This window comes from Vipera berus (assembly GCF_964194415.1).
Source record: "Vipera berus genome assembly, chromosome: 2".
Classification (NCBI taxonomy): domain Eukaryota; kingdom Metazoa; phylum Chordata; class Lepidosauria; order Squamata; family Viperidae; genus Vipera; species Vipera berus.
In genome coordinates, this window is record NC_138203.1 from 274,379,024 (window position 1) to 274,402,897 (window position 23,874).

Sequence of the window (23,874 nt, forward strand, 5' to 3'; positions counted from 1 at the left end):
CGTTCGGAGAGGTGCGCGCGCACCTTTCCGAAGGGCGGAGGTGCGCGCGCACCTCTCCAAGCCGCCGCCGTCCCGTCCGGAGACCTGCCGCGTTCGTCAAACATTGACGAACACGGCAGCTGTGCAAACGGGATGGCGGCGGTTTTGAGAGTGCGCGTGCACTCGCCAAACCGCCGCCATCCCGTCTGGAGACCTGCCGCGTTCGTCAAACATTGACGAACACGGCAGCTGTGCAAACGGGATGGCGGCGGTTTGGAGAGTGCGCGCGCACCTCTCCCAAGGCACCGCCGTCCGGAGACCTGCCGAAGTTTGGGGAGGTTTGGGGAGGTAAACCTCCCCAAACGTCGGCAGGTCTCCGTACCTCCGCCCCCTGCCTGCCTGCTTCTTTCCGCTGCCTGGCTGGGCTGGCTAGGCTGGCTGACTCTCCCGCACGGCTCGCTTGCCTTGGGATCCAGTGTTGTTTTGAAGGGAGCTAACATGGCGACGGTGCCCGTCTATTGCATCTGTTGGCTGCCCTACGACGTAACCCGCTTCATGCTCTAGTGCGATGCCTGCAAGGACTGGTTTCACGGCAGGTAACACAAAGCGATCGGGCCTTTCCTCCCCCCCGCTCTAGGACAGAGATCCCCTTCCTATCGCTCGGGGCCTTTCGTCTCTTTGGCTCGCCAGGGCTGGAGCGGCGAGAGCGAGCGGGAGAGATGGTGGGCTCCTGGCTGCCGCTTCTGCTCTGTGCAGTTTTCCAACAAGCCTTTTTGGAGAAGAGGAGGAGGAGGAGGAGCCACTCTCTCGTTTCCCTCTCTTGTATTTTTTGTGTGTGCGTGTGTGGTTTTGTTTTTGTTTCGTAAATTGTCGAGCCCGGGCATACACAATGGACTCCCCCCCTCCTTCCTGGGGCTCTGGTGTCAAGGGGCTGCGGGTAGTGGTGGTGGTGAAGGAGAGAGCTATTGTCCTTCACTCGGGGAGGGACGGCGGGAGGACTAGCTGACTGACTCGCTTGTGCTATAAAGGGTGTTTCTCCCCCTTTTTTAATTTTATTTTTTTTTGGAAATTATTATTTTATGAGCTCCTGGTTTCTGGCCGGCTGCCTCCCTCCCCCGATCGGGGGTCTTATTGGGTGGATTCAATGGGGAGGGTTAAGGATTTAAGGTTAGACGCTCCCCTCCCCTCACTTTCTCCAGAGAAGGCATGGAGAGAGCAGAACCGAGGGGGGGGAGGTTGAGGAAAGCGGTTCCACAATGTCTAGCTAAGAGGGAAAAGCCAGCGAACCAGTCCCGGGAAAGATCCCTACCGAGCAAGCGAGAACCGCAAGGACTGGGGCAGCGGAGGCGGCTCCCGGAGAGCCCGCGCTGCGGGCGGTCACTTGCTTCGCATCTCCTGAGGGAAGGGGGGGCGACTGGAGCAGGCGTGTTTCCTCGCCTGCTGGGCGCCGTGATTTGCCCGGGAAACGCGCGGGCCCCGAATGGCAGCGTGGATCGAGGAAGCGGACAGCCAGGGCTTCCCCGAGAGCCGAGGCCACACAGGGTATTCCTTGCCGCGCAGGCTGCTGAAGCCTGGCTCTGACGCCACTTCACCTCGGCTAGACTCTGGTATGGAGCGAGCGAGCGAGTCCGCTCCGCCAAACAGGGGAAGCAGAGTCCCCGGCCGCCAGACTCAGCCCAAAAGGTGGGTGGAGGAGAGCACAGAAGAATAGGCGAGACCCCCTTCTGGACTTCCTGAGGTAGCGCTGTCTTGTGGAAGACAGCCCCCCCACCCCACCCCCGGTTGCCACGTTCACCTCTTGACACTTTCACGGTACCCCACCCCCCCTTTTTTGTGTTTCTTTTCACCAAATGAGATACAAGGGGGGTGGCTTCTTGGACCCAGTCTGGGAGACAGCTGGGGAGGTTAATTTCCTAACGCTCCCCGGTCAAAGCTTTGGCTTCCGTCTCCTGGGCGGCAGGCTGCTTTTAATTCGCTTTGCAGACGGGCCGTCGCCGTCGCGCAACCGGGAACCGGTTCCATCACACATAAAAAAAAGGCAACCGCGCATGCGCAACAAACATTTTTTAAGCATGCGCGTGCATGGACGGACGCACGTGGCTCCCACTTTTTGTTATGTGTGATGGAACCGGTTCCCAGTGGCTCTTTTCCTTTTTCGGGTTGCCGACCCCTGGCTTACCTGATTCACACTTCAGCCACCATGAAAAGTTGCAGACGTTTGGGGAGGTTTGGGGAGGTGCGCGCGCACCTCTTAGAATGGGTAGCGGCCCCGCTTGTTGCAAAAGCTGCCACGGCCCGTCTGCAAAGCTACACCTTCCCAAACCTCCCCAAACGTCGGCAGGTCTCCGGACGGCGGCAGCTTGGGAGAGATGCGCGCGCACTCTCCAAACCGCCGCCATCCCGTTTGCACAGCTGCCGTGTTCGTCAATATTTGACGAACGCGGCAGGTCTCCGGACGGGATGGTGGCGTTTTGGCGAGTGCGTGCGCACTCTCCAAACCGCCGCCATCCCGTTTGCACAGCTGCCGTGAACGCAGGTCTCCGGACGGGACGGTGGCGGCTTGGAAAGGTGCGCGCGCACCTCTGCCCTAAGGAAAGGTGCGCGCGCACCTCTTGGAACGGGCGGTGCCACTCTCCATTTGGAGAGGTGCGCGCGCACCACTGCCCGTTTGAAGAGGTGTGCGCGCACCGGGCGGCTGGGAGCCGCAGGAGATGGCTCAAAGAGCCGCATGCGGCTCCGGAGCCGCGGGTTGCCGACCTGTGAGGTAAGCCATTTCCCCCCCCCCCTCCTCTGAATCTCTCTTCTGCTATGAATTGCCTCTGTGTTTTGGGGAGAATCAGATTGGAGAGGGGAGCAGTGCGTATCTGAAAGTGTTTGTACTAACACTGGAGGCTCTTGAAAAATCCTCACTGGATTGAGGGAACTGGAGCAAAACTTCATAAAGTCCATCCCAACACCTGGAAACTTCCCAGACTCGACGTCAACTGACCCCTCTACTTCGGGCACTGCTGCACCCGTCTCACGAGGGTGCGGGCCGTCCCGGGCGCCCTCCCCTCGAAGTGGCCCCTCCCCTCGCCCTGCTCAGAGCGGCCCCTCCTCTCGCCAGTGAAGGCTCCGGGCACTTGGACGTCCTTGGAGTCGGCGTGCGGTGCGGGAGACCATGGCTTGTGCTCGGCTAGTTTCTCTCGCGCTGGGCTGCCTCGTACTGGCCAGTACCTGCGGCAGAGGTGAGGTGGGGCGGCCTCGCAGACCCAGCTCCCGGCAGGATGGAGCTTCTGCAGTTGCCCCCGCTTGGCGCGCGGCGCCTGGAAAGAGCGTGCGCTTTTTGTGCTCCCTAGTCCCGTGCGCGGCTTCTTTCCCTTGGCGCAGGGCTTCTAAGCGGACCATTGCCTGCATGGAACGCCACCCAACCCGGGAGTGCGGTTGCCTGGCCTGCCCACCTCCGGGGGACGGCTTGGGCTGGCCCGGGCGTCACGCCTCTGGGGCTAGAGAAGCGAGGCGTAGTTCTGTCTGCACCATTGGAGAATGCGCCACCTGTCTCCGCTCTGCTCTGTTCTAGGGTGCAGCAGCTACTTTGCAACTACTGGGAGGAAAAGATGGGCATTTTTTAAAATAATAATAAAATTAAAGATGAGTGCGTTTGGGTGCAAAAAAAGGGGACACTGCACAGGAGCTGGGGAGCCGCAGATATGGGGGATGCAGAAATGCAGTACCTTAAATCCCCCCCTTTGATTTATGACACTTGGCCACCTATCCATAGGGCACCGCCCGTCCTCGTTGGCAAAATGCGGTGGTGGAGGGCGAAAAGGATTTAAAAATTGGCCCTCCACCTCAGGTAATAGGAAAGGGATACCCTGGGACGCCCCGCCTCCGCCTCGCTTCCCGAGGATGCCGCTTTGCTGCAACCTCGGTCGGGTGACTTTTGCAAACTCCTCACGGCCGGGACCTAAGTGCAAACCCTTCGCGCCCCCCCCCCAGGTTGCTGTTACTAGGATTGATGAAAAGCTTCGCGTGGCTTCGCACGGAGGTACAGAGACCTGCCGACGTTTGGGGAGGTTTGGGGAGGTGCGCGCGCACCTCTCAGAATGGGTAGCGGCCCCACTTGTTGCGAAAGCTGCCATGGCCCGTCTGCAAAGCTGCCGCTTTCGGCAGCTTTGCAGACGGGCCGTTGCCGTCGCGCAACCGGGAACCGGTTCCATCACACATTAAAAAAAAGGCAACCACGCGCGTCCGCGCATGCGCAAGAAATGTTTTTTGCGCATGCGTGTGCATGGACACACGCACGCGGCTCCCACTTTTTTTTATGTGTGATGGAACCGGTTCCCAGTGGCTCTTTTCCTTTTTCGGGTTGCCGACCCCTGCATTATCTTTTTATTCTTAAATTCATTCATTATTAAACTTAATCAATGCCCATCTCGCCGTTTGAGTCAACTTTGAGTGACTTCCCTTGACCTAATGTCCATGTTGTTAATTGCGAAATTGTGTCGGTCCCATTGCAATCCCATGGACAACGTTCCTTCAGGCCTTCCTATCCTCTACCATCTTCTGGAGTCCATTTAAGCTCACGCATACTGCCTCAGTGACTCCATCCGGCTCTTCTCCAGTGAGTCCTTCCATCTCATAAGGTGGCCAAGTTTCAACTTCAGGATCAGGCCTTCTAAAAAGCAGTCATGGTTGATCTTTTCTAGGACTGACCGGTTTGATCGCCTTGCAGTCCAAGGGACTCGCAGGAGTTTTCTCCAGCATCATAGTTCAAAGGCTTCAATTCTTTGGGGCTCAGCCTTTCTTATGGTCCAACTTTCATAGCCATACATTGCAACTGGGAAGACCATAGCCTTTTTTTTATTGAAAAGTTTTATAAAAATTACAATACCCCAAAACCAACCCACCCTTCCCCCCCTGTCCCTCCTCCACTTCCCAGAGCTGAGTACAGGGTTACAAATATAACAATCATAATCTAACTAACATTAACCAACTATATAAATAACCAAGTCCATAATGCACTTTAACTCCCCTTCAACATAAATATAAACAAATTTAAAATAATAAAAACATAAACAAATTAATATTCTAATTATTAAACAATACAATATCCAAATTGTTAAACACTACTAATACTAAAAATAATATCATCTTATTAAAACTAATAAAAATTCCACTATAATAAACTATTAATAATAATACTCTAAAATTTACTCATAAGCTAAATGGAACTTTTTAGTCCCAGATTTATTCTGAATATAATCTATCCATCTTCTCCAGACCGAAATGTATCATTCTTGTGAATGATCCTTCAAATAAGCAGAAATCTTAGCCATTTCTGCTAAATTTGACACTTTAAGCGTCCATTCTTCTATAGTAGGCAAGCTCTCCTTCTTCCAATATTGCCCTACCAATAACCTTCCAGCTGTTATCAAATTCAACATCAAGTTAGTTTCTTTAGTATCACAATCTGTAATAACACCCAATAAAAATAATTGTGGAGAAAACTTTATCTTTCTCTTGAAAATCTTTTGAATGTTCCACCAAATCTTAATCCAAAAGGCTTTTATATTTCTACAAGTCCACCAGATATGAAAATAAGTAGCATCCAAACTGCCACAATCTACAACATTTGGGCTGTAAATTAGGATACATACAAGACAACTTTTTGGGATCCAGATGCCATCTATAAAACATTTTATAAAAAATTTCTCTTAAGTTTTGGGCCTGGGTAAATTTTACATTTCTAACCCAAATTACTTACCATATATCCAATGGAATCGGTTCTTGAATATTTTGGGCCCACTTTACCATGCACATAGCCTTGACTATACGCACTTTTGTTGGCATGGTGATGTCTCTCTTTTTAGTGTGCTGTCTAGATTTGGCATGATTTTCCTCCCCAGGAGCAAGCGTCATTCATTCATTCATTCATTCATTCATTCATTCATTCTTGGGACTTATATGCCACCCTATCTCCCGAAGGACTCAGGGCGGCTAACAACAATAAAATACAATAATACAGAAGTTAAAAAGAAATTAAATTAACAGCCCCAATAAAATAAATTAAAATTAAAGTTAAAAATTAAAAAACATTTTAAAATCCCTGTCGTCAGTCCAGGTCAGCCTGATGGAAAAGAAGTGTTTTAAGGCCGCAGCGAAAGGACCCGAGATCCGGGGCCATCCGGAGCTCAAGGGGAAGTTGGTTCCATAGGGCTGGCGCTCCCACAGAGAAGGCCCTCCCCCTGGGGGTCGCCAGCCGACATTGTCTAGCCGACGGCATCCTGAGGAGGCCCTCTCTGTGTGAGCGTACTGGGCGATGGGAGATAGTTCCCGGCAGCAGACGGTCCTGCAAATATCCCGGGCCTAAGCCATGTAGGGCTTTAAAGGTAAGTACGAGCACCTTAAATCTCACCCGGAGGACAACCGGTAACCAATGCAGCTCACGCAGGAGGGGTGTAATATGGGAGTATCGGGATGCTCCCATCACTACCCGCGCGGCCGCATTCTGCACCATTTGGAGCCTCCAGGTGGTCTTCAAGGGCAGCCCCATGTAGAGAGCATTGCAGTAATCTATACGGGAGGTAACGAGTGCGTGAGTGACTGTACGTAGGGCATCTCGGTCCAGATAGGGGCGCAACTGGCGCACCAGGCGAACCTGGGCAAATGCCCCCCTGGCCACGACTCCAATATGATCTTCAAAACTGAGTCGTGAATCCAGGAGGATGCCTAAATTGCGTGCCCTATCAACGGGAGGTAACACCTCTCCTCCCATAACCAAAGATGGAACCTCTTGGACTAAACGAGATGCCGGTACGTAAAGCCACTCAGTCTTGGCCGCGTTGAGCCGGAGCCTGTTCTTCCCCATCCAAATCTGTACCGCTTCCAGGCAACGGAACATTACATCGAGGGCATCACTGGGTTGGTTCGGGGTGGAGATGAAAAGCTGGGTATCATCAGCCTATTGATGATACCTCACCCCGAAACCACGGATGATCTCACCCAGCGGCTTCATATAGATGTTGAACAGGAGGGGCGAGAGTACGGACCCCTGAAGCACCCCACAACTAAGGGGCCTAGGGGCTGACCTCTGCCCCCCCTGCCAACACCGTCTGCTAACGGCCCGAGAGGTAGGAGGAGAACCACCGTAAAATGGTGCCTCCCACTCCCAACCCCTCAAGACGTCGCAGCAAGATACCATGGTCGATGGTATCAAAAGCCGCTGAGAGATCTAATAGGACCAGGACAGAGGAATAACCCCTATCTCGGGCCCGCCAGAGATCATCCACCAGCGTGACCAATTACATCTCCGTTCTGTACCCAGGCCTGAAACCCGATTGGTACAGATCCAGATACTGTTTCCTCCAGGACCAAAGGGAGCTGCCGTGCCACCACGCTCTCAACAACCTTCGCAAGAAAGCGAAGGTTGGAGACAGGATGAAAGTTATTTAAAATAGCTGGATCCAAGGCAGGTTTCTTGAGGAGGGGCCTTACCACCGCCTCTTTCAAGGTGGCGGGGAAGCACCCCTCACTTAAGGAAGCATTGATTACTGCTAGAAGCCAGCCTCGTGTAACCTCCCGAGCCGCATAAACCAGCCAGGAGGGACACGGGTCCAACAGACACGTGGCGGCACTTAATTTCCCCATGATCCTGTCCATTTCATCCAGAGTCACAGGGTCAAACTCTTCCCAAATGTTCTCGGCCAAACCCATCGCTTCCCCCTCGTCAGATCCTGCCCAGAGTCCAGACCAGCCCGAATCTGAGCGATTTTATCCACCAGATACTCACTAAACAGGGCAGCCGGGTGGTTATCTGCGGATGCAATGAGGGTGGCAAAGTAAGCACGCTTCACCACCTCCATTACCACAAGATACGATCTACAAAAGGATCTTAACTGTGTTCGGTCAGACTCGGACTGACTGGATCTCCAAATGCTCTCTAGGCCCCTTCTCTGGCGCTTCATCTCCCGCAGGTCCACAGAAAACCAAGGAGCGAGCCGGGATCTGCGCCGGGTCAGAGGCTGCAAAGGCACAACACGGTCGTGCCCAGGGAAGGCAAATTAAAATCTCCCAGAACCATAAGTCTGGGAAACTCAACCGCCAACCCTGAGAAGGCGTCGAGTAGCCCGGGCAGAGCCGTTCCTACGCAGCTGGGAGAGAGGTACGTAAGCAACAGGCCCAACTGACCACCAGGGCCCCACCGTAGGAGGAGGGACTCACATCCATCTATCTGAGGGGCAGTGCCCTCCCGAGGACGAAGGGCCTCCCTAATAACGACCGCCACCCCACCACCCCTACCCTGAGCCCGAGGCTGATGCAGCACACGGAAACCTGGAGGGCATAAATCAATCAGAGGGACCCCTCCCTCCGAGCCCAACCAAGTTTCCGTAATGCATGCCAGGTCTGTGTCCTCTTCCTCGATGAAATCATGGATGAGGGGAGCTTTATTCACAACAGACCTGGCATTCAAATAGATCAACCTGAGCTCAGGTGTCTCCCCTCCCCCTTCCCCGGGAGAGCAGGTAAGAGCCAGAGGGTCGGAGCGCGCCACAGCTCGAAAATAGCGGGGGCGCGATCCCAGATTACGATATGGCCCTCTGTTCATCCATCTGCCGCCATTCCCAATCACCATGGGAATCGCTATCCCCACCCCATCCCCCCGGGTCCCAAGACTCTCCCGGGCCCCTTATTGCCGTGATCATCAGCCAACCTAGACTGAGAAAGGTCCGGCAAAATCCCCCCCTCATTCTGTCGGGCCTGACCCTCCCCCCTCCCTAACCCTTTAAAAAGTTTTAAAAGAAAACCCAAAAGCCACTTTTTTGCACCATGCCTCCTCTCGGGGTCCCAAGACCCGTCATTACCGAAACAGCGGAACAGGTTGAATGGCCACATCTGAGAGAGGGGGGAAGCTCTCAGGGCGAGCAGCAGTCTTTTAATTTCTTGGCTGCAGTCCCCGTCTGTGATGAACTTGGAGCCCAGGAAAATAAAATCTGTCACTACCCTAATGACAATAGCAACAGTGAAAATACCCATTTTTTTTCCTTATCAACAATGAAACATTTTCAACTGTAATTTTTTTCCTCATGTTAAGTAGCTGTGAGACATGCAGGGAGCTAGTGGGAGGGAGAAAAAGCCTGTGGAGACCCTGGGGTGGGAAAGAATTGGGCAGCACAAGGGTTGGGAAACAGACCACAGGGTGTCTTGGAGGTTGGGGGAGGCCTAGTGATGCCTATGACAGGCAAACCTGGGCCTGCACTAGGCCTCCAAGAGCTTTCCCCAACCCTGAGGTAGCCAGTGTTCCACTTAGTGACTTACACATCCGATTAATTTCTGCATCAGAGAGATCAGGGTAGTTTAGGAAAGAAGTCTCAATTAACGGCACTTCCAACATGCAACCAGAACTGCAAGCCCCATGAGTTATATCTGTCAGCCGCGAGAGTTGTGTTGGGAGTCTCGCGATACTCCCATGTTACACCTCTGCTCCGTGAGCTGCATTGGTTGCCAGTTGTCTTCCGGGTGAGATTCAAGGTACTGGTAATGGTGTTTAAGGCCCTACATGGCATGGGTCCGGAGTACCTTAGGGAACACCTGCTGCCGGCATCAACTTCCCTCCGCCCTGTGCGTTCCACAGAGAGGGCCTCCTCAGGGTGCCACCGATCAGAGAATGTCGATTGCTGGCCCCCAGGGGGAGGTCCTTCTCTGTGGGCGCCCCGGAGCTATGGAATCGGTTACCGGTTGAGCTCCGGATGGCGCCCGACCTTCGCTCCTTCCGTCGCGATCTAAAGACATTCTTATTTGAACAAGCCGGCCTGGCCTGATGGGGGATGGGGGGGGGGTTATTGTTATTTTAATATTTGTATTGACTGTTTTTAGTTGGGCATATATTTAATCCGTTTTAACTTTTGTATCTCTGTATTTTTTATGCTTGCCCTGTTCACCGCCCTGAGTCCTCCGGGAGAAGGGCGGTATATAAATAAAATTATTATTATTATTATTATTATTATTATTATTATTATTATTATTATTATTATTATTATTATTATTATTATTATTATTATTATTATTATTATTATCTTGAGGACCTTTTCTACGCTGGCTGAGGAATTCTGGGCGTCAAAATCTGGAGGAAATCAAGATAGAAGACCTGAAACTCCACATATGGGAATTACATAATCAATATACAAAACTATCACCCAGAAGCCTTTTTGAGGAAATCCACAAGTTCTACAAAAGGAAATATCCAGTTGCTGCTGCGGCTAACCAGAAATTAGTAGTTAACCTTTTTCCATTTTCCTTTTATCTCCACCTACAAGTCTAGTCCTGGAACATATTTGAGTAAAAAGATTCAGACCACAATTCAAACACTCAATTTCTCAACTACAGTTTGAATGGGAGATCACAAATTAATTTCAAACCTTTTCTAAATTCTTCAACTTTTGCCTCATGTGGATTTCCTCATGTGCAATAAGGGATGATTTATGAGTGAAGTAACGTCCACAGACGACATTTGAAAGATTTCTCCCCTCTGTGAGTCCTCTGGTGTTTCACAAGGCAGGAATTCTGACTGAAACTTTTCCCACATTCACAACATTCAAAGGGTTTCTCTCCTGTGTGAATCCTCTGGTGTCTCACCAGGTGGGAATTATCACTGAAACTTTTCCCACAATCAGGACATTCAAAGGGTTTCTCTCCTGTGTGAGTCCTCTGGTGACTCACAAGTCTGGAATTCTCACTGAAACTTTTCCCACAATGAGGACATTCAAACGGTTTCTCTCCTGTGTGAGTCCTCTGGTGTACCACTAGGTGGGAATTCTGATTGAAACTTTTCCCACAATCATTCAAAGGGTTTCTCTCCTTAGTGAGTCCTCTGATGTTTTACTAGGCTGGAATTATCACTGAAACATTTGCCACAATGAAGACATTCAAAGGGTTTCTCTCCTGTGTGAGTCCTCTGATGTTTTACTAGGCTGGAATTCTGACTGAAACTTTTCCCACATTCACAACATTCAAAGGGTTTCTCTCCTGTGTGAGTCCTCTGGTGTACCACTATCTGGGAATTCCGACTGAAACCTTTCCCACAATCAGGACATTCAAAGGGTTTCTCTCCTGTGTGAGTCCTCTGGTGTATCACCAGGATGGAATTCTGACTGAAACTTTTCCCACAATCAGGACATTCAAAGGGTTTCTCTCCTGTGTGAGTCCTCTGGTGTTTCACCAGGCTGGAATAAGAACTGAAACTTTTCCCACAATGAAGACATTCAAAGGGTTTTTCTCCTGTATGAGTCCTTACGTGCTTCACCAAGTCGGACTTCTGACTGCAACTTTTCCCACAGATAGGACATTCAAAGGGTTTCTCTCCTGTGTGAGTCCTCTGGTGTTTCACAAGGCAGGAATTCTGACTGAAACTTTTCCCACATTCACAGCATTCAAAGGGTTTCTCTCCTGTGTGAATCCTCTGGTGTCTCACCAGGTGAGAATTCTCACTTAAACCTTTCCCACAATCAGGACATTCAAAGGGTTTCTCTCCTGTGTGAGTCCTCTGATGTTTTACTAGGCTGGAATTCTGACTGAAACCTTTCCCACAATCAGGACATTCAAAGGGTTTCTCTCCTGTGTGAGTCCTCTGGTGTTTCACCAGGTCGGAATTAGAACTGAAACTTTTCCCACAATCAGGACATTCAAAGGGTTTCTCTCCTGTGTGAGTCCTCTGATGTTTTACTAGGCTGGAATTCTCGCTGAAACTTTTCCCACAATCAGGACATTCAAAGGGTTTCTCTCTTGTGTGAGTCCTCTGGTGTTTCACAAGGCTGGAATTATCACTGAAACATTTCCCACAATCGGGACATTCAAAGGGTTTCTCTCCTGTGTGAGTCCTCTGATGTTTTACTAGGCTGGAATTATCACTGAAACTTTTCCCACAGTCAGGACATTCAAAGGGTTTCTCTCCTGTGTGAGTCCTCTGGTGTTTCACAAGGCTGGAATTATCACTGAAACATTTCCCACAGTCAGGACATTTAAAGGGTTTCTCTCCTGTGTGAGTCCTCTGGTGTTGCACCAAGTCGGAATTATAACTGAAACGTTTCCCACAATCAAGACATTCAAAGGGTTTCTCTCCTGTGTGAATCCTCTGGTGTTTCACTAGGTTGGAAATAGAACTGAAACTTTTCCCACAATCACGACATTCAAAGGGTTTCTCTCCTGTGTGAGTCCTCTGGTGTGTCGCAAGGCTGTAATTATCACGGAAACTTTTCCCACAATCGGGACATTCAAAGGGTTTCTCTCCTGTGTGAGTCCTCTGGTGTTTCACCAGGTCGGAATTAGAACTGAAACTTTTTCCACAATCACGACATTCAAAGGGTTTTTCTCCTGTATGAGTCCTTACGTGGTTCACCAAGTTGGACCTGTGACTGAAACTTTTCCCACAGATAGGACATTCAAAGGGTTTCTCTCCTGTGTGAGTCCTCTGGTGTTGCACAAGGCTGGAATTCTGACTGAAACTTTTTCCACAGATAGAACATTCAAAAGGTTTCTCTCCTGTGTGAGTCCTCTGGTGTATCACCAGGATGAAATTCTGACTGAAACGTTTCCCACAGTCACGACATTCAAAGGGTTTCTCTCCTGTGTGAGTCCTGTGGTGTCTCGCAAGGCTGTAATTATCACTGAAACTTTTCCCACAATCAAGACATTCAAAGGGTTTCTCTCCTGTGTGAGTCCTATGATGTCTCATGACATCGGAATTTCTAATGAAACTTTCACATATATTTTTTCTCTCCCTGCTGTGAATCTTTTGATGTATCACCACGTTGTCATGTTCACTAAAGCCTTTACTGCACTAGGAGTGCTTTTATGGCTTATCTATTCTGTGGGTCCTTCCATGAACAACAAGAGAGCTTTTCTGACCAAAGCTTTTGTCACAATCAGATGATTTCTATGGCTTTTCTCCTGTGCGGCTCCTCTTGTGCATAATCAGTTGTGATTTGCAATCTGTGCTTTTCTAACAACAGACACAAGTACGGAGCTTTTCCACAGCTGATATTCTTGAGGAAGTCAAAAATATGGACAATCCCTTGTTTAGTGGTGCTTTCATTCAATCCGTTTTCCTTCTCACAGGGCGAGGCCTGGATTACTCTCTGCTCTACATGAGTTTCCTAGTCACCTTTTCCTCCACTGATTTCCAGATATTTCCCTCTTTTACTGAATGAAAAATAATCTCCCTTGTCTTTTCATGTAAGGTATCTTTGAGTTTTGAATAACCTACTCTTTTCAGCTTGAAATCTTTCTTGCTTTTCTTTTTTTTCTAAGAGCTGCTGCAGGAGGAGGAGAATTGTGTGGTTTTCTGAAGGAAATGGAAAATATTTTGATTTCCGGCTCGATTTGCTTTCCTTTTCATTGTTGCTTGTTATTCTTAGCTGTCCAGAGTGCTCTTCTTCCCATCCTCTTTTCTATTAGATCTAAAGAAAAGTGTAACTTTAATTTTTATAAAATGGAGAAAGGTGTGAAAAAACAGAAAAAAGTATACATTAGAATGAAAAAGCAAACATACCACAATGATAGAATAATCTCTTACATTGTTTATGATTCATCTGATACATGGAATACTACCAACATCCATGTTCAAATATCCATTCAATCAAATTCAGTTGTTGATTTGGGTAAAATTTCTTGTTGACTTCCCTCAATCACAAATCCTTAGCAATACAAAGGGTTATCATAAAATAGATCTGGAAGTGATGGAGGTAATTCCAGATATACGTATACACCCCTTCATGGATTACTGCCTTGTCGAGGCGAAGGGGCTTGCGTAAATTCAATGAAGCTCTGAGCTATGCTGTGCAGGGCCACCCAAGATGGAAAGGTCATAGCAGAGAGTTCTGACAAAACGTGATCCACTGGAGGAGGAAATGGCAACCCACTCCATTATCTTTGCCATGAAAAACCTATGGATAGTAGCAAAAGGCAAAACGATGTGACGCTAGAAGATGAGCCCCTCAGGTCGGAAGGCGTCCAATATGCTACTGGGGAAGAGCAGAGGACTAGTACTAGTAGCGCCAGACAGAATGAAGCGACTGGGCCAAAGCCGAAAGGACGCTCAGCTGTGGATGTGTCTGGTGGTAAAAGGAAAGTCCGATGCTGTAAAGATTCTTTCTCCATAGGAACCTGGAATGTAAAGAATCAAGGAAAGCTGGACGTGATCAAACAAGCGATGACAAGATTGAACATCGACATCTTAGGCATCAGCGAACTAAAATGGACAGGAATGGGTGAATTTAATTCAGATGACCCTCAGGTATACCACTGCGGGCAAGAATCCCTCAGAAGAAATGGAGTAGCCTTCATAGTCAATAAAAGAGTAGGAAAAGCAATACTGGGATACAATCTTCAAAATGACAGAATGATCTCAGTTCGAATCCAAGGTAAACCATTCAATATCACAGTAGTCCAAGTCTATGCCCCAACCACCGTTGCTGAAGAGGATGAAACTGACCGGTTCTATGAAAACCTACAGCATCTTATAGAACTAACACAAAAAAATGATGTCCTTATCATCATGGGGGATTGGAATGCTAAAGTAGGAAGCCAAAAGATAACCGGAATAACAGGCAGGTTTGGCCTGGGAGTACAAAATGAAGCAGGGCACAGGCTGATAGAATTTTGTCAAGAGAATACAATGGTCATAGCAAACACTCTTTTCCAACAACCCAAGAGACGGCTCTACATATGGACATCACCAGACGGTCAACACAGAAATCAGATTGACTATATGCTCTGCAGCCAAAGATGGAGAAGCTCTATACAGTCAGTAAAAACAAGACCAGGAGCTGACTGTGGCTCAGACCACGAGCTTCTCGTGGCAAAATTTAGGCTAAAACTGAAGAAAGTAGGGAAAAGCACTAGGCCACTCAGGTATGAATTAAATCATATCCCTGTAGAATATACAGTAGAGGTGACAAATAGATTTAAGGAATTAGATCTGATAGTGCGCCTGAAGAACTATGAATGAAGGTTCGCAACATTGTACAAGAGGTAGAAACTGAAGCCATCCCAAAGAAAAAGAAATGCAAGAAAGCAAAATGGCGGTCTGGGGAAGCTTTGCAAATAGCTGAAGAAAGGAGGGAATCGAAAGGCAAGGGAGAAAAAGAAAGATACGCCCACTTGAATGCACAATTCCAGAGAATAGCTAGAAGAGATAAGAATGCCTTCTTAAATGAACAGTGCAAAGAAATAGAAGAAAACAATAGAATAGGGAGGACCAGAGATCTTTTCAAGAAAATTGGAGAGATGAAGGGAACGTTTAATGCAAAAATGGGCATGATAAACAATCACAATGGCAGGGACCTAACAGAGGCAGAAGAGATTAAGAAGAGGTGGCAAAATTACACAGAAGAACTATACAAGAATGAGCTTAACATCCCTGATAATCACAATGAGGTGATCACTGACCTCGAGCCAGACATCTTAGAATGTGAAGTGAAGTGGGCCTTAGAAAAGCTGAGCAAGAACAAAGCTAGTGGAGGTGACAGTATTCCAGCTGAGCTATTCAAAATCTTAAAAGACAATGCAGTAAAAGTGCTACACTCAATTTGCCAGCAAATTTGGAAAACTCAACAGTGGCCACAGGATTGGAAAAGGTCAGTTTACATTCCAATTCCAAAGAAGGGCAGTGCCAAAGAATGTTCAAACTATCGCAGCATTGCACTCATTTCTCATACTAGTAAAGTTATGCTTGAAATCCTACAAGCTAGACTCCAGCAGTATGTGGATCGAGAAGTACCAGAAGTACAGGCAGGATTTCGAAGAGGCAGAGGAAATAGAGATCAAATTGCCAACATACATGTGTGTTGGGGGGAGAGAGCATGGGGGGAGGCTCAGCTAATCTCAATGTACACATGTTGTACTTTGACAATAAAACCCTCTCTACGCACCCTGCCCTCACCGTGTCGGGAACCTGCATTTCTATTCGCTGGTCGGCAGCTCAGCGTGCCGGCTTCCCCACCCTCACCCTCCACCCAGTGGGTTGCGTGTCTTGGTGCACGTGTATACGCAGCAGGGCTGCGTTGAGAGCCAAGGAAGGAGAGCCAAGGAATGTGGGGGGGGGGGCGAAGTGCTCGGGGGGGGAAAGGAAGAAAAGATGCATTAGAAACAAAGAACTTATTTGCCGCCCTTCCCCCACCCCGCCCAGATGAGAAGCTGCTTTCTTGCAGGGGTTTTGAACGCACTTCAGCTGCTGGCCAAAATTTAAGGTACCAATAGTTTCTTTTCCCTGAATAGGTTTTCTAAGACGCCAAAGCAATTTCAAATAATTATTACTCTTGCAAATGGGAAATCACTTCCGAGAAACTTCGCCGAGAAACCTGTGTTGTGACTCAGGGCCAGCCTGTGGGTCCGACAGCCGGGTCCGATGTATCGGAGGACTCAGATGTGGGGGAGGAGGGAAACGAACCGGCTGATGATGATTTGGAGGCTTTGCAGAGTCCTCAGCCGGGGACCTCTTCTCAGCTGTGTGAGCCCGAGAGTGCGGAGGATGATGACCCACAGCTGGCCCTGTTCAAGGACGCCCGACGCAGGAGGCAGACGAGCAGGGACAAACAAAGAAAGACTATGGGACTCCTCGGGAGGAGGCACAGGGAGACCACGCCCTGAGCTCTCTATAAAAGAAGTGTTTGGGGAGGGGCTGGTTGCTGAAAGCAACTTTTCCGCTTGAGAAGACAAGCTCTTGTGTTTTTGTTAACTGCGTAATTAAATCTTGGCAGAAGCCTTTTAGCCTTGGACGCTTTCCAGACTCTTCTTTTAATTAGGGGTTGCGAGAAGAGGGCTGGTTCAGAACAACCTGCAGGGACAACTCCTCACGGCTTTGCTGGGGCAAGTCGCCAGCAATACGAAACCAGAGAATTATTGGGATTTGGCCTATGAGGTTTAGTTTAGCAAAAACTATTTCTTTAGCGGCGAAGTAAAAGGAAGTAAATGGGCACGCGCGGGGAGGGGTGGAGAATTCTGCATCTTCATTCAATCACATCTCTCCAATGGAGCTGATGGACGGCGTTGACTGAATGGGAGACGGGTTTTCGCTTACCTTCGGACCATAAGACGCACCTCGTTTCCCCCCCCACACTTTTTTTTGGGAAAAAGTGCGTCTTATGGTCCGGAAAATACGGTAGATTTAAGGAATTAGATCTGTTAGACAAAGTGCCTGAAGAACTATGGATGGAGGTTCGCAACATTGTACAAAAGGTAGAAACTAAAGCCATCCCAAAGAAAAAGAAATGCAAGAAAGCAAAATGGCTGTCTGGGGAAGCTTTGCAAAAAGCTGAAAAAAGGAGGGAAACGAAAGGCAAGGGAGAAAAAGAAAGATACGCCCAATTGAATGCAGAATTCCAGAGATTAGCTAGAAGAGATAAGAATGCCTTCTTAAATGTACAGTGCAAAGAAATAGAAGAAAACAATAGAATAGGGAGGACCAGAGACCTTTTCAAGAAAATTGGAGAGATGAAGGGAATGTTTCATGAAAAAATGGGCATGATAAAAGATCAAAAAGGCAGGGACCTAACAGAGGCAGAAGAGATTAAGAAGAGGTGGCAAAATTACACAGAAGAACTATACAAGAATGAGCTTGACGTCTCTGATAATCACAATGAGGTGATCACTGACGTCGAGCCAGACATCCTAGAATGTGAAGTGGGCCTTAGAAAAGCTGAGCAAGAACAAAGCTAGTGGAGGTGACAGTATTCCAGCTGAGCTATTCAAAATCTTAAAAGAGAATGCAGTAAACGTGCTACACTCAATTTGCCAGCAAATTTGGAAAACTCAACAGTGGCCACAGGATTGGAAAAGGTCAGTTTACATTCCAATTCCAAAGAAAGGCAGTGCCAAAGAATGTTCAAACTATCGCACCATTGCACTCATTTCTCATACTAGTAAAGTTATGCTTGAAATCCTACAAGCTAGACTCCAGCAGTATGTGGATCGAGAAGTACCAGAAGTACAGGCAGGATTTCGAAGAGGCAGAGGAAATAGAGATCAAATTGCCAACATACGCTGGATCATGGAGAAAGCTAGAGAGTTCCAGAAAAACATCTACTTCTGCTTCATTGACTATACTAAAGCCTTTGATTGTGTTGATCACAACAAACTGTGGCAAGTTCTTAAAGAGATAGGAGTACCAGACCATCTTATTTGTCTCTTGAGAAACTTATATGTGGGCCAAGAAGCAACAGTGAGAACTGGACACGGAACCACTGATTGGTTCAAAATTGGGAAAGGAGTCCGGCAAGGCTGTATACTGTCGCCCTGCCTATTTAACCTATATGCAGAGCACATCATGAGAAAGGCAGGGCTAGATGAATCAAAAGTTGGAATTAAGATTGCTGGAAGAAATATCAACAACCTAAGATATGCAGATGATACCACTGTAATGGCAGAAAGTGAAGAAGAGCCTCTTCTCGTGGGTGAAGAAGGAGAGTGCAAAACTTGGGTTGAAACTTAATATTAAGAAAACCAAGATCATGGCATCTGGCCCTCTCAGTTACTGAGAAATAGATGGGGAAGAAATGGAGGTAGTGACAGATTTTATTTTCCTGGGCTCCAAGATCACCGCAAACAGGGACTGTAGCCAAGAAATTAAAAGACGCTTGTTCCTCAGGAGGAAAGCAATGGCAAATACAGACAGCACACTAAAAAGGAAGGACATCACCCTGTCAACAAAAGTGCGTATAGTCAAGGCTATGGTCTTCCCAGTTGCAATGTATGGCAGTGAAAGTTGGACCACAACAACTAACAACAACAACATGTATACAGAGAAAAATATAGATACACACTCCTACAAAAGTATATATGGAGAAAATCTATGTCTTTCAAGCCTGAAAAAATGTCACAAAATAGTTTAAAGTCAAAGCTTTTCACCTAATTTTGGAGATGAGGTGGCTTTAACTGATGGATAACAGAATAAGAGTTGGAAGGGACCTTGAAGGAAGAAGGAAGAATTTTAATGGTGGAAATGACGATAAATTAAAAAAAGATGTTGATAGCAATACATGCACCATAAATTAATCAACAAATACTTTATCAAAGAGTACACAGGAAAATATTAGAAATGGAATATCAAAATATTTGTTTAGTAGGAGGCTTTAACACAATTGTGAATGAAAAATTAATTACAAAAGTAGTAAAATAGGGGGAAAAGAAAGAAAGAGATTACGTAAGGTGTTTGTTAAAAGACCAGAAGAAATCTGCGTACAGAAATTCTGGAGAGAAATGAACACCCCCCCCAAAAAAAATAACAGTATACATTTTATTCAAATAGATACAAATCATGGTCTGGAATTGATATGATATGGATGTCTCCTAAATTACGAACTAATATATATGAAGTTGGGATAGAACCCAATATTTGTGCTGACCATAATCCGATAAAGCTGAGTTGGACAGGAGTAAAGAAGAAATAATATAACAACGTTCAGTGCGCCTTTGGCATCTAGTCATGCCGGCCACATGACCACGGAGATGTCCTTGGACAAGCACTGGCTTTTTGGCTTTGAAACGGAGATGAGCACCGGCCCTTAGAGTCGGAAACGACTAGAACGCATGTGTGGGGGAACCTTTACCTTTAAAGAAGAAATCAAGGTGGACACGGAATCAACTCTTTGTTGTGATTCAGGGTCAGCCTGTGGGTTCGGCAGTTGGGTCGGATGACTCAGAGGAGGAGGAGGGGGGGTGTTGAAGAGCTTGATGAGAGTCCTCAGCCAGGCCCCTCTCATCTGGTCACGACACAGACCCAGCTGTATGCGCCTGACAGCGTGGATGAAGATGACCCACAGCTGGCCCTGTTCAAGGACGCCCGACGCAGGAGGCAGTCAATCAGGAGTAAACAGAGGAAGGCAATGGGGCTCCTCGGAAGGAGGCAGAGAGAAGCCATGCCCTGAACTGTATTTAAGGGGAAATGCGTGGGAGGGCTGGTTTGCTGAAGGCAACTGCTTGAAAAGCTCCCGTTTCTTGGTTTGTGTCTTGTTCTATTTGTTTTTGTAGCAATAAATTTGGCAGGCGTAATTCCAGCTTCTTGCCTTCTTGTAAAAGGGGTTGTCCCTGCCTTTTCTGCAGGGCCGGTAGCAGGCTGGTACAGAACAGTTTGCCTTCAGCCTCCCACCCCTTACTAATATTATGGAGCAGCTACGTGCTGAGAATGCCCAGCTCACCCAGCAACTCACTTTGCTGGCAGCTCAGGTGGCTCAACTGCAAGCTCAGGTCCATGCTGCACCTCCACCATCACCCCCACCCAGGAGAAAATGTCAAGTTGCAATGCCGGATAAATTTACTGGTAATCCAGAACAGTTTCCTGCTTTCCTGGGACAATGCCAGCTCTTTATCAGCGTGAGAGCAGCTGATTTCCCCACTGAGGTGGGGTTTGTGTTAAGCCTTCTTTCGGGTGATGCAGTTTGTTGGGGCACGCCTCTGCTGGCTCAACCTAGTCCATTGTTGGACAACTTTGTGGGGTTTTGTGATCATATGCGTCTGATGTATGAGGACCCTATAAAGACGCAGACTGCTACTCGTCGCCTGAATGCTCTGAGGCAGGGTCAACGCGCCCTACAGGGCTATATCAGCGATTTTCGGCTGGTTAGCCAGGATTCCGCCTGGAATGAGGCTGCGCTTGTGGATGCCTTCCAGGATGGATTGTCGGAGGAGATGTTGGATGAGCTGGCCCGTGTGGATATTCCCTCAGACCTGAATGGGCTGATCCATCTCTGCCTGCGGATCGATGCTCGGTTGCAGCAGCGAAGGAATCGCCATGCCACCCCACAGACCCCTGCAGCCCCTGTTGTGCATGAGCCCCCAGTTCAAAGGGAGGAGCCAATGGAGCTGGGTGCCGCCAGGTCTCGTCTATCGGTGACTGAAATGAACAGACAACGATAGGGGGGGTTGTGTTTTTACTGCGGGGACCCTGGACATTTGGCTGCTTTTTACCCAAAGAAGCGACAGCGGGCATCAGTGACCGAGTCTGCCCCGAGAAAGTCCCCTACTTTTCTGTCGGGAAACGCCCCGAGCCCAATCTAGACGGTGTGATAGATCGGGCGTCCCACAACACTGAGCGACGTCTTTCCGATGCTGCCTGTGGACCTCCACGGCATCTGATATTGGAGGCACGTCTGATCCTTCCTGGCAAGCCAGAGGGGATTCCAGTCCATGCCTTAATTGAGTCTGGGGCCACCACAAATTTTATGGACTCAGCATTTGTGGCCAAATGGGCTGTTCCCCAGTGCCCGGTGGATCCGCCCATGTTAGTGGAGACTATCGATGGTCGAGTGCTCCTGTCTGGGCCAATTACGGCTGCCACGCAACCATTATGTATGGCCATCAGTTCCCATGTGGAGGCCATCCAGTTCTATATCACCTCAGATCTGCATTTCCCCGTGGTCTTGGGACTGGCGTGGCTCCGGGCGCATGACCCACAGATCTATTGGTCACAGAACTTGGTCACCTTCCCAAGTTTGCAGTGCGTGGACCACTCCCGCCATATCTGTGCTGGCCAGGTGGCGGGTTCCCCAGGGGTTTCCTTGCCTCCCGAACTGTCCGACTTTGCTGATGTGTTCAGTGAGACAGAGGCGGATCAATTACCCCCGCACAGGCCCTATGACTGCCCCATTGATTTAGTCCCTGATGCGCCTCTCCCAGTGGGGCGTTTGTACTCCATATCGGACCCCAAGTTGGCTGCATTGCGGGACTTTCCGGAGAAGAATTTGGCTCGCGGTTTCATCCGGCTCTCGTCCTCGCCAGCGTCTGCACCCGTGCTCTTCGTCAAAAAGAAGTCGGGCGAATTGCGGCTTTGCTGCGATTATAGGAAACTCAACGCCATCACGGTGCGCAATCGTTACCCGCTGCCCCTCATCCCCGAACTCTTGGACCGACTCCGGGAGGCTAAGATCTTCACGAAACTGGACCTGCGTGGAGCTTACAACCTCGTCAGGGTTCGGCCGGGTGATGAGTGGAAGACGGCGTTTGGTACTTGCTATGGACATTTTGAGTACACGGTGATGCCGTTTGGCCTGACCAACGCCCCCGCTGTGTTTCAGCATTTCATGAACGACATTTTCCGGGATTTGTTGGATCAGTTTGTCATGATCTACTTGGATGACATCCTGATCTACTCCCCGTCGCGTGAGGTGCACCATCAGCATCTCCATCAGGTCCTGCAGCGACTCCGAGAACATCGGCTGTTTGCCAAGTTGGAGAAGTGCCAGTTCTACCGGGTGACCATCGATTTCCTGGGTCACCGCATTTCTCCTGAGGGCATCGCCATGGAGCCGAGTAAGGTTGAGTCTTTGCAGAGTTGGCAACCCCCGCGTCGTGTGAAGGATGTTCAGCGACTTCTTGGGTTCGCCAACTATTACCGAACTTTCATCCCTGGGTTTGCTGCCTTGACAGCTCCCCTCACCCGGCTCCTGCAGAAGAAGACTCGGTTCCAGTGGAACGCTCCAGAACAACGGGCTTTCCAGACTTTGAAGGAAGCCTTCATGAAGGAGCCCATCTTGAAGCATCCTGACCCACAACGGCCGTTTGTCGTGGAGGCGGACGCCTCCGACATTGCCATTGGGGCGGTGTTACTCCAGGCAACGACGCCCACCGATACCCTCTTCCCTTGCGCGTACCATTCATGAAAACTGAACCCTTCGGAGCGCAATTATACAATCTGGGAGAAGGAGCTGCTGGCCATCAAAGTGGCGTTCGAGGCCTGGAGGCATCATCTGGAGGGAGCGCGGCATCAAATCGAGGTCCGGACGGACCATAAGAATTTGGAAAGCCTGCAGACCGCTCGGAATTTGAACCAACGCCAGATCCGGCGGTCTCTTTTCTTTGCGAGGTTTGACTTCCGAGTTTGGTACATACCTAGCGGGCACAATCAAAGAGCGGATGCTCTGTCCAGGAAGCCCGAATATTCCCGAGTGGAAGACAAGCTTCTGCCCAGGACAGTGATCCCCGTCGAGTCTTTTGCTGCGGTGCGGGAGCCGGTTGATATACGGGCTCGGATCCGGGAGGCACAGCAGCAGGAGGTGTGGGTGGCTCAGTGGAAGGAGGAGGTGGGGCCAGATTCTCCTTGGACGGTCACGGATGGACTCTTGTATTATCGTGACCGGCTCTACGTTCCGGGAGGGCCACTCAGGAGACTCATCCTCAGCCAGTGTCACGATAACCCGGCGGCGGGGCATTTTGGCCTGTTCAAGACCCTGAACCTGGTCTCCCGTACCTTCTGGTGGCCCCAAGTCCGACACAACGTCCAGTCCTATGTCACTTCCTGCATCCCCTACAGGCAGGCCAAGTCAGCGACAGGGGCCCCGCCTGGATTACTGCAGCCCTTGCCGACACCCAAAAGAGTCTGGGGGGCTGTGTCCATGGACTTTCTGACGGATTTACCCCCATCCTCTGGTTTTACGACAGTGTATGTGGTGGTGGACATGCTGACCAAGATGGCGCACTTCATCCCCTGTCGCGGCTTACCGTCAGCCCGCGCCACTAGTCGTATGTTCATTCAGCAGGTGTTTCGGCTGCACGGCCTCCCTGATAGAGTCGTCTCTGATAGGGGGGCCCAGTTTACAGCCCGCTTCTGGCAGGAGTTGATGCATGCGTTGGATATCAAGATTAACCTCTCGTCCGCGCATCATCCTCAAACTGATGGGGGAACTGAGAAGGTCATCGGTATCCTGGAACAATATCTGCGCTGCTACGTTAATCTGCAGCAAAACAATTGGGTGGACTATCTGGCCATAGCTGAGTTTGCATTTAACAATTCACAGCACACCTCCACACAGATGACACCGTTCTTGGCCAATGTGGGATATCACCCCCGATTTTTCCCCCTTTCTCCCATGGACTCACCGGAGCTGGCAGCGAACGACTTCATGGCAGAGTTACAGGCGATCCATTGAT

General features: G+C 49.2%; 1 protein-coding gene across 1 annotated transcript in view; it reads right to left on the bottom strand.

Moving 5' to 3' along the window:
- Positions 1-2,972: 2,972 nt before the first annotated feature.
- LOC308662998 (uncharacterized protein) overlaps positions 2,973-23,874 on the bottom strand; it is a gene marked incomplete at its 3' end in the record, with an annotated part of 50,092 nt that continues 29,190 nt past the window's right edge. Inside the window, exon 5 of the mRNA XM_081319141.1 lies at positions 2,973-3,284. Coding sequence (XP_081175267.1) covers positions 2,973-3,284 — 312 coding nt within the window. The remainder of the gene's footprint in view (positions 3,285-23,874) is intronic.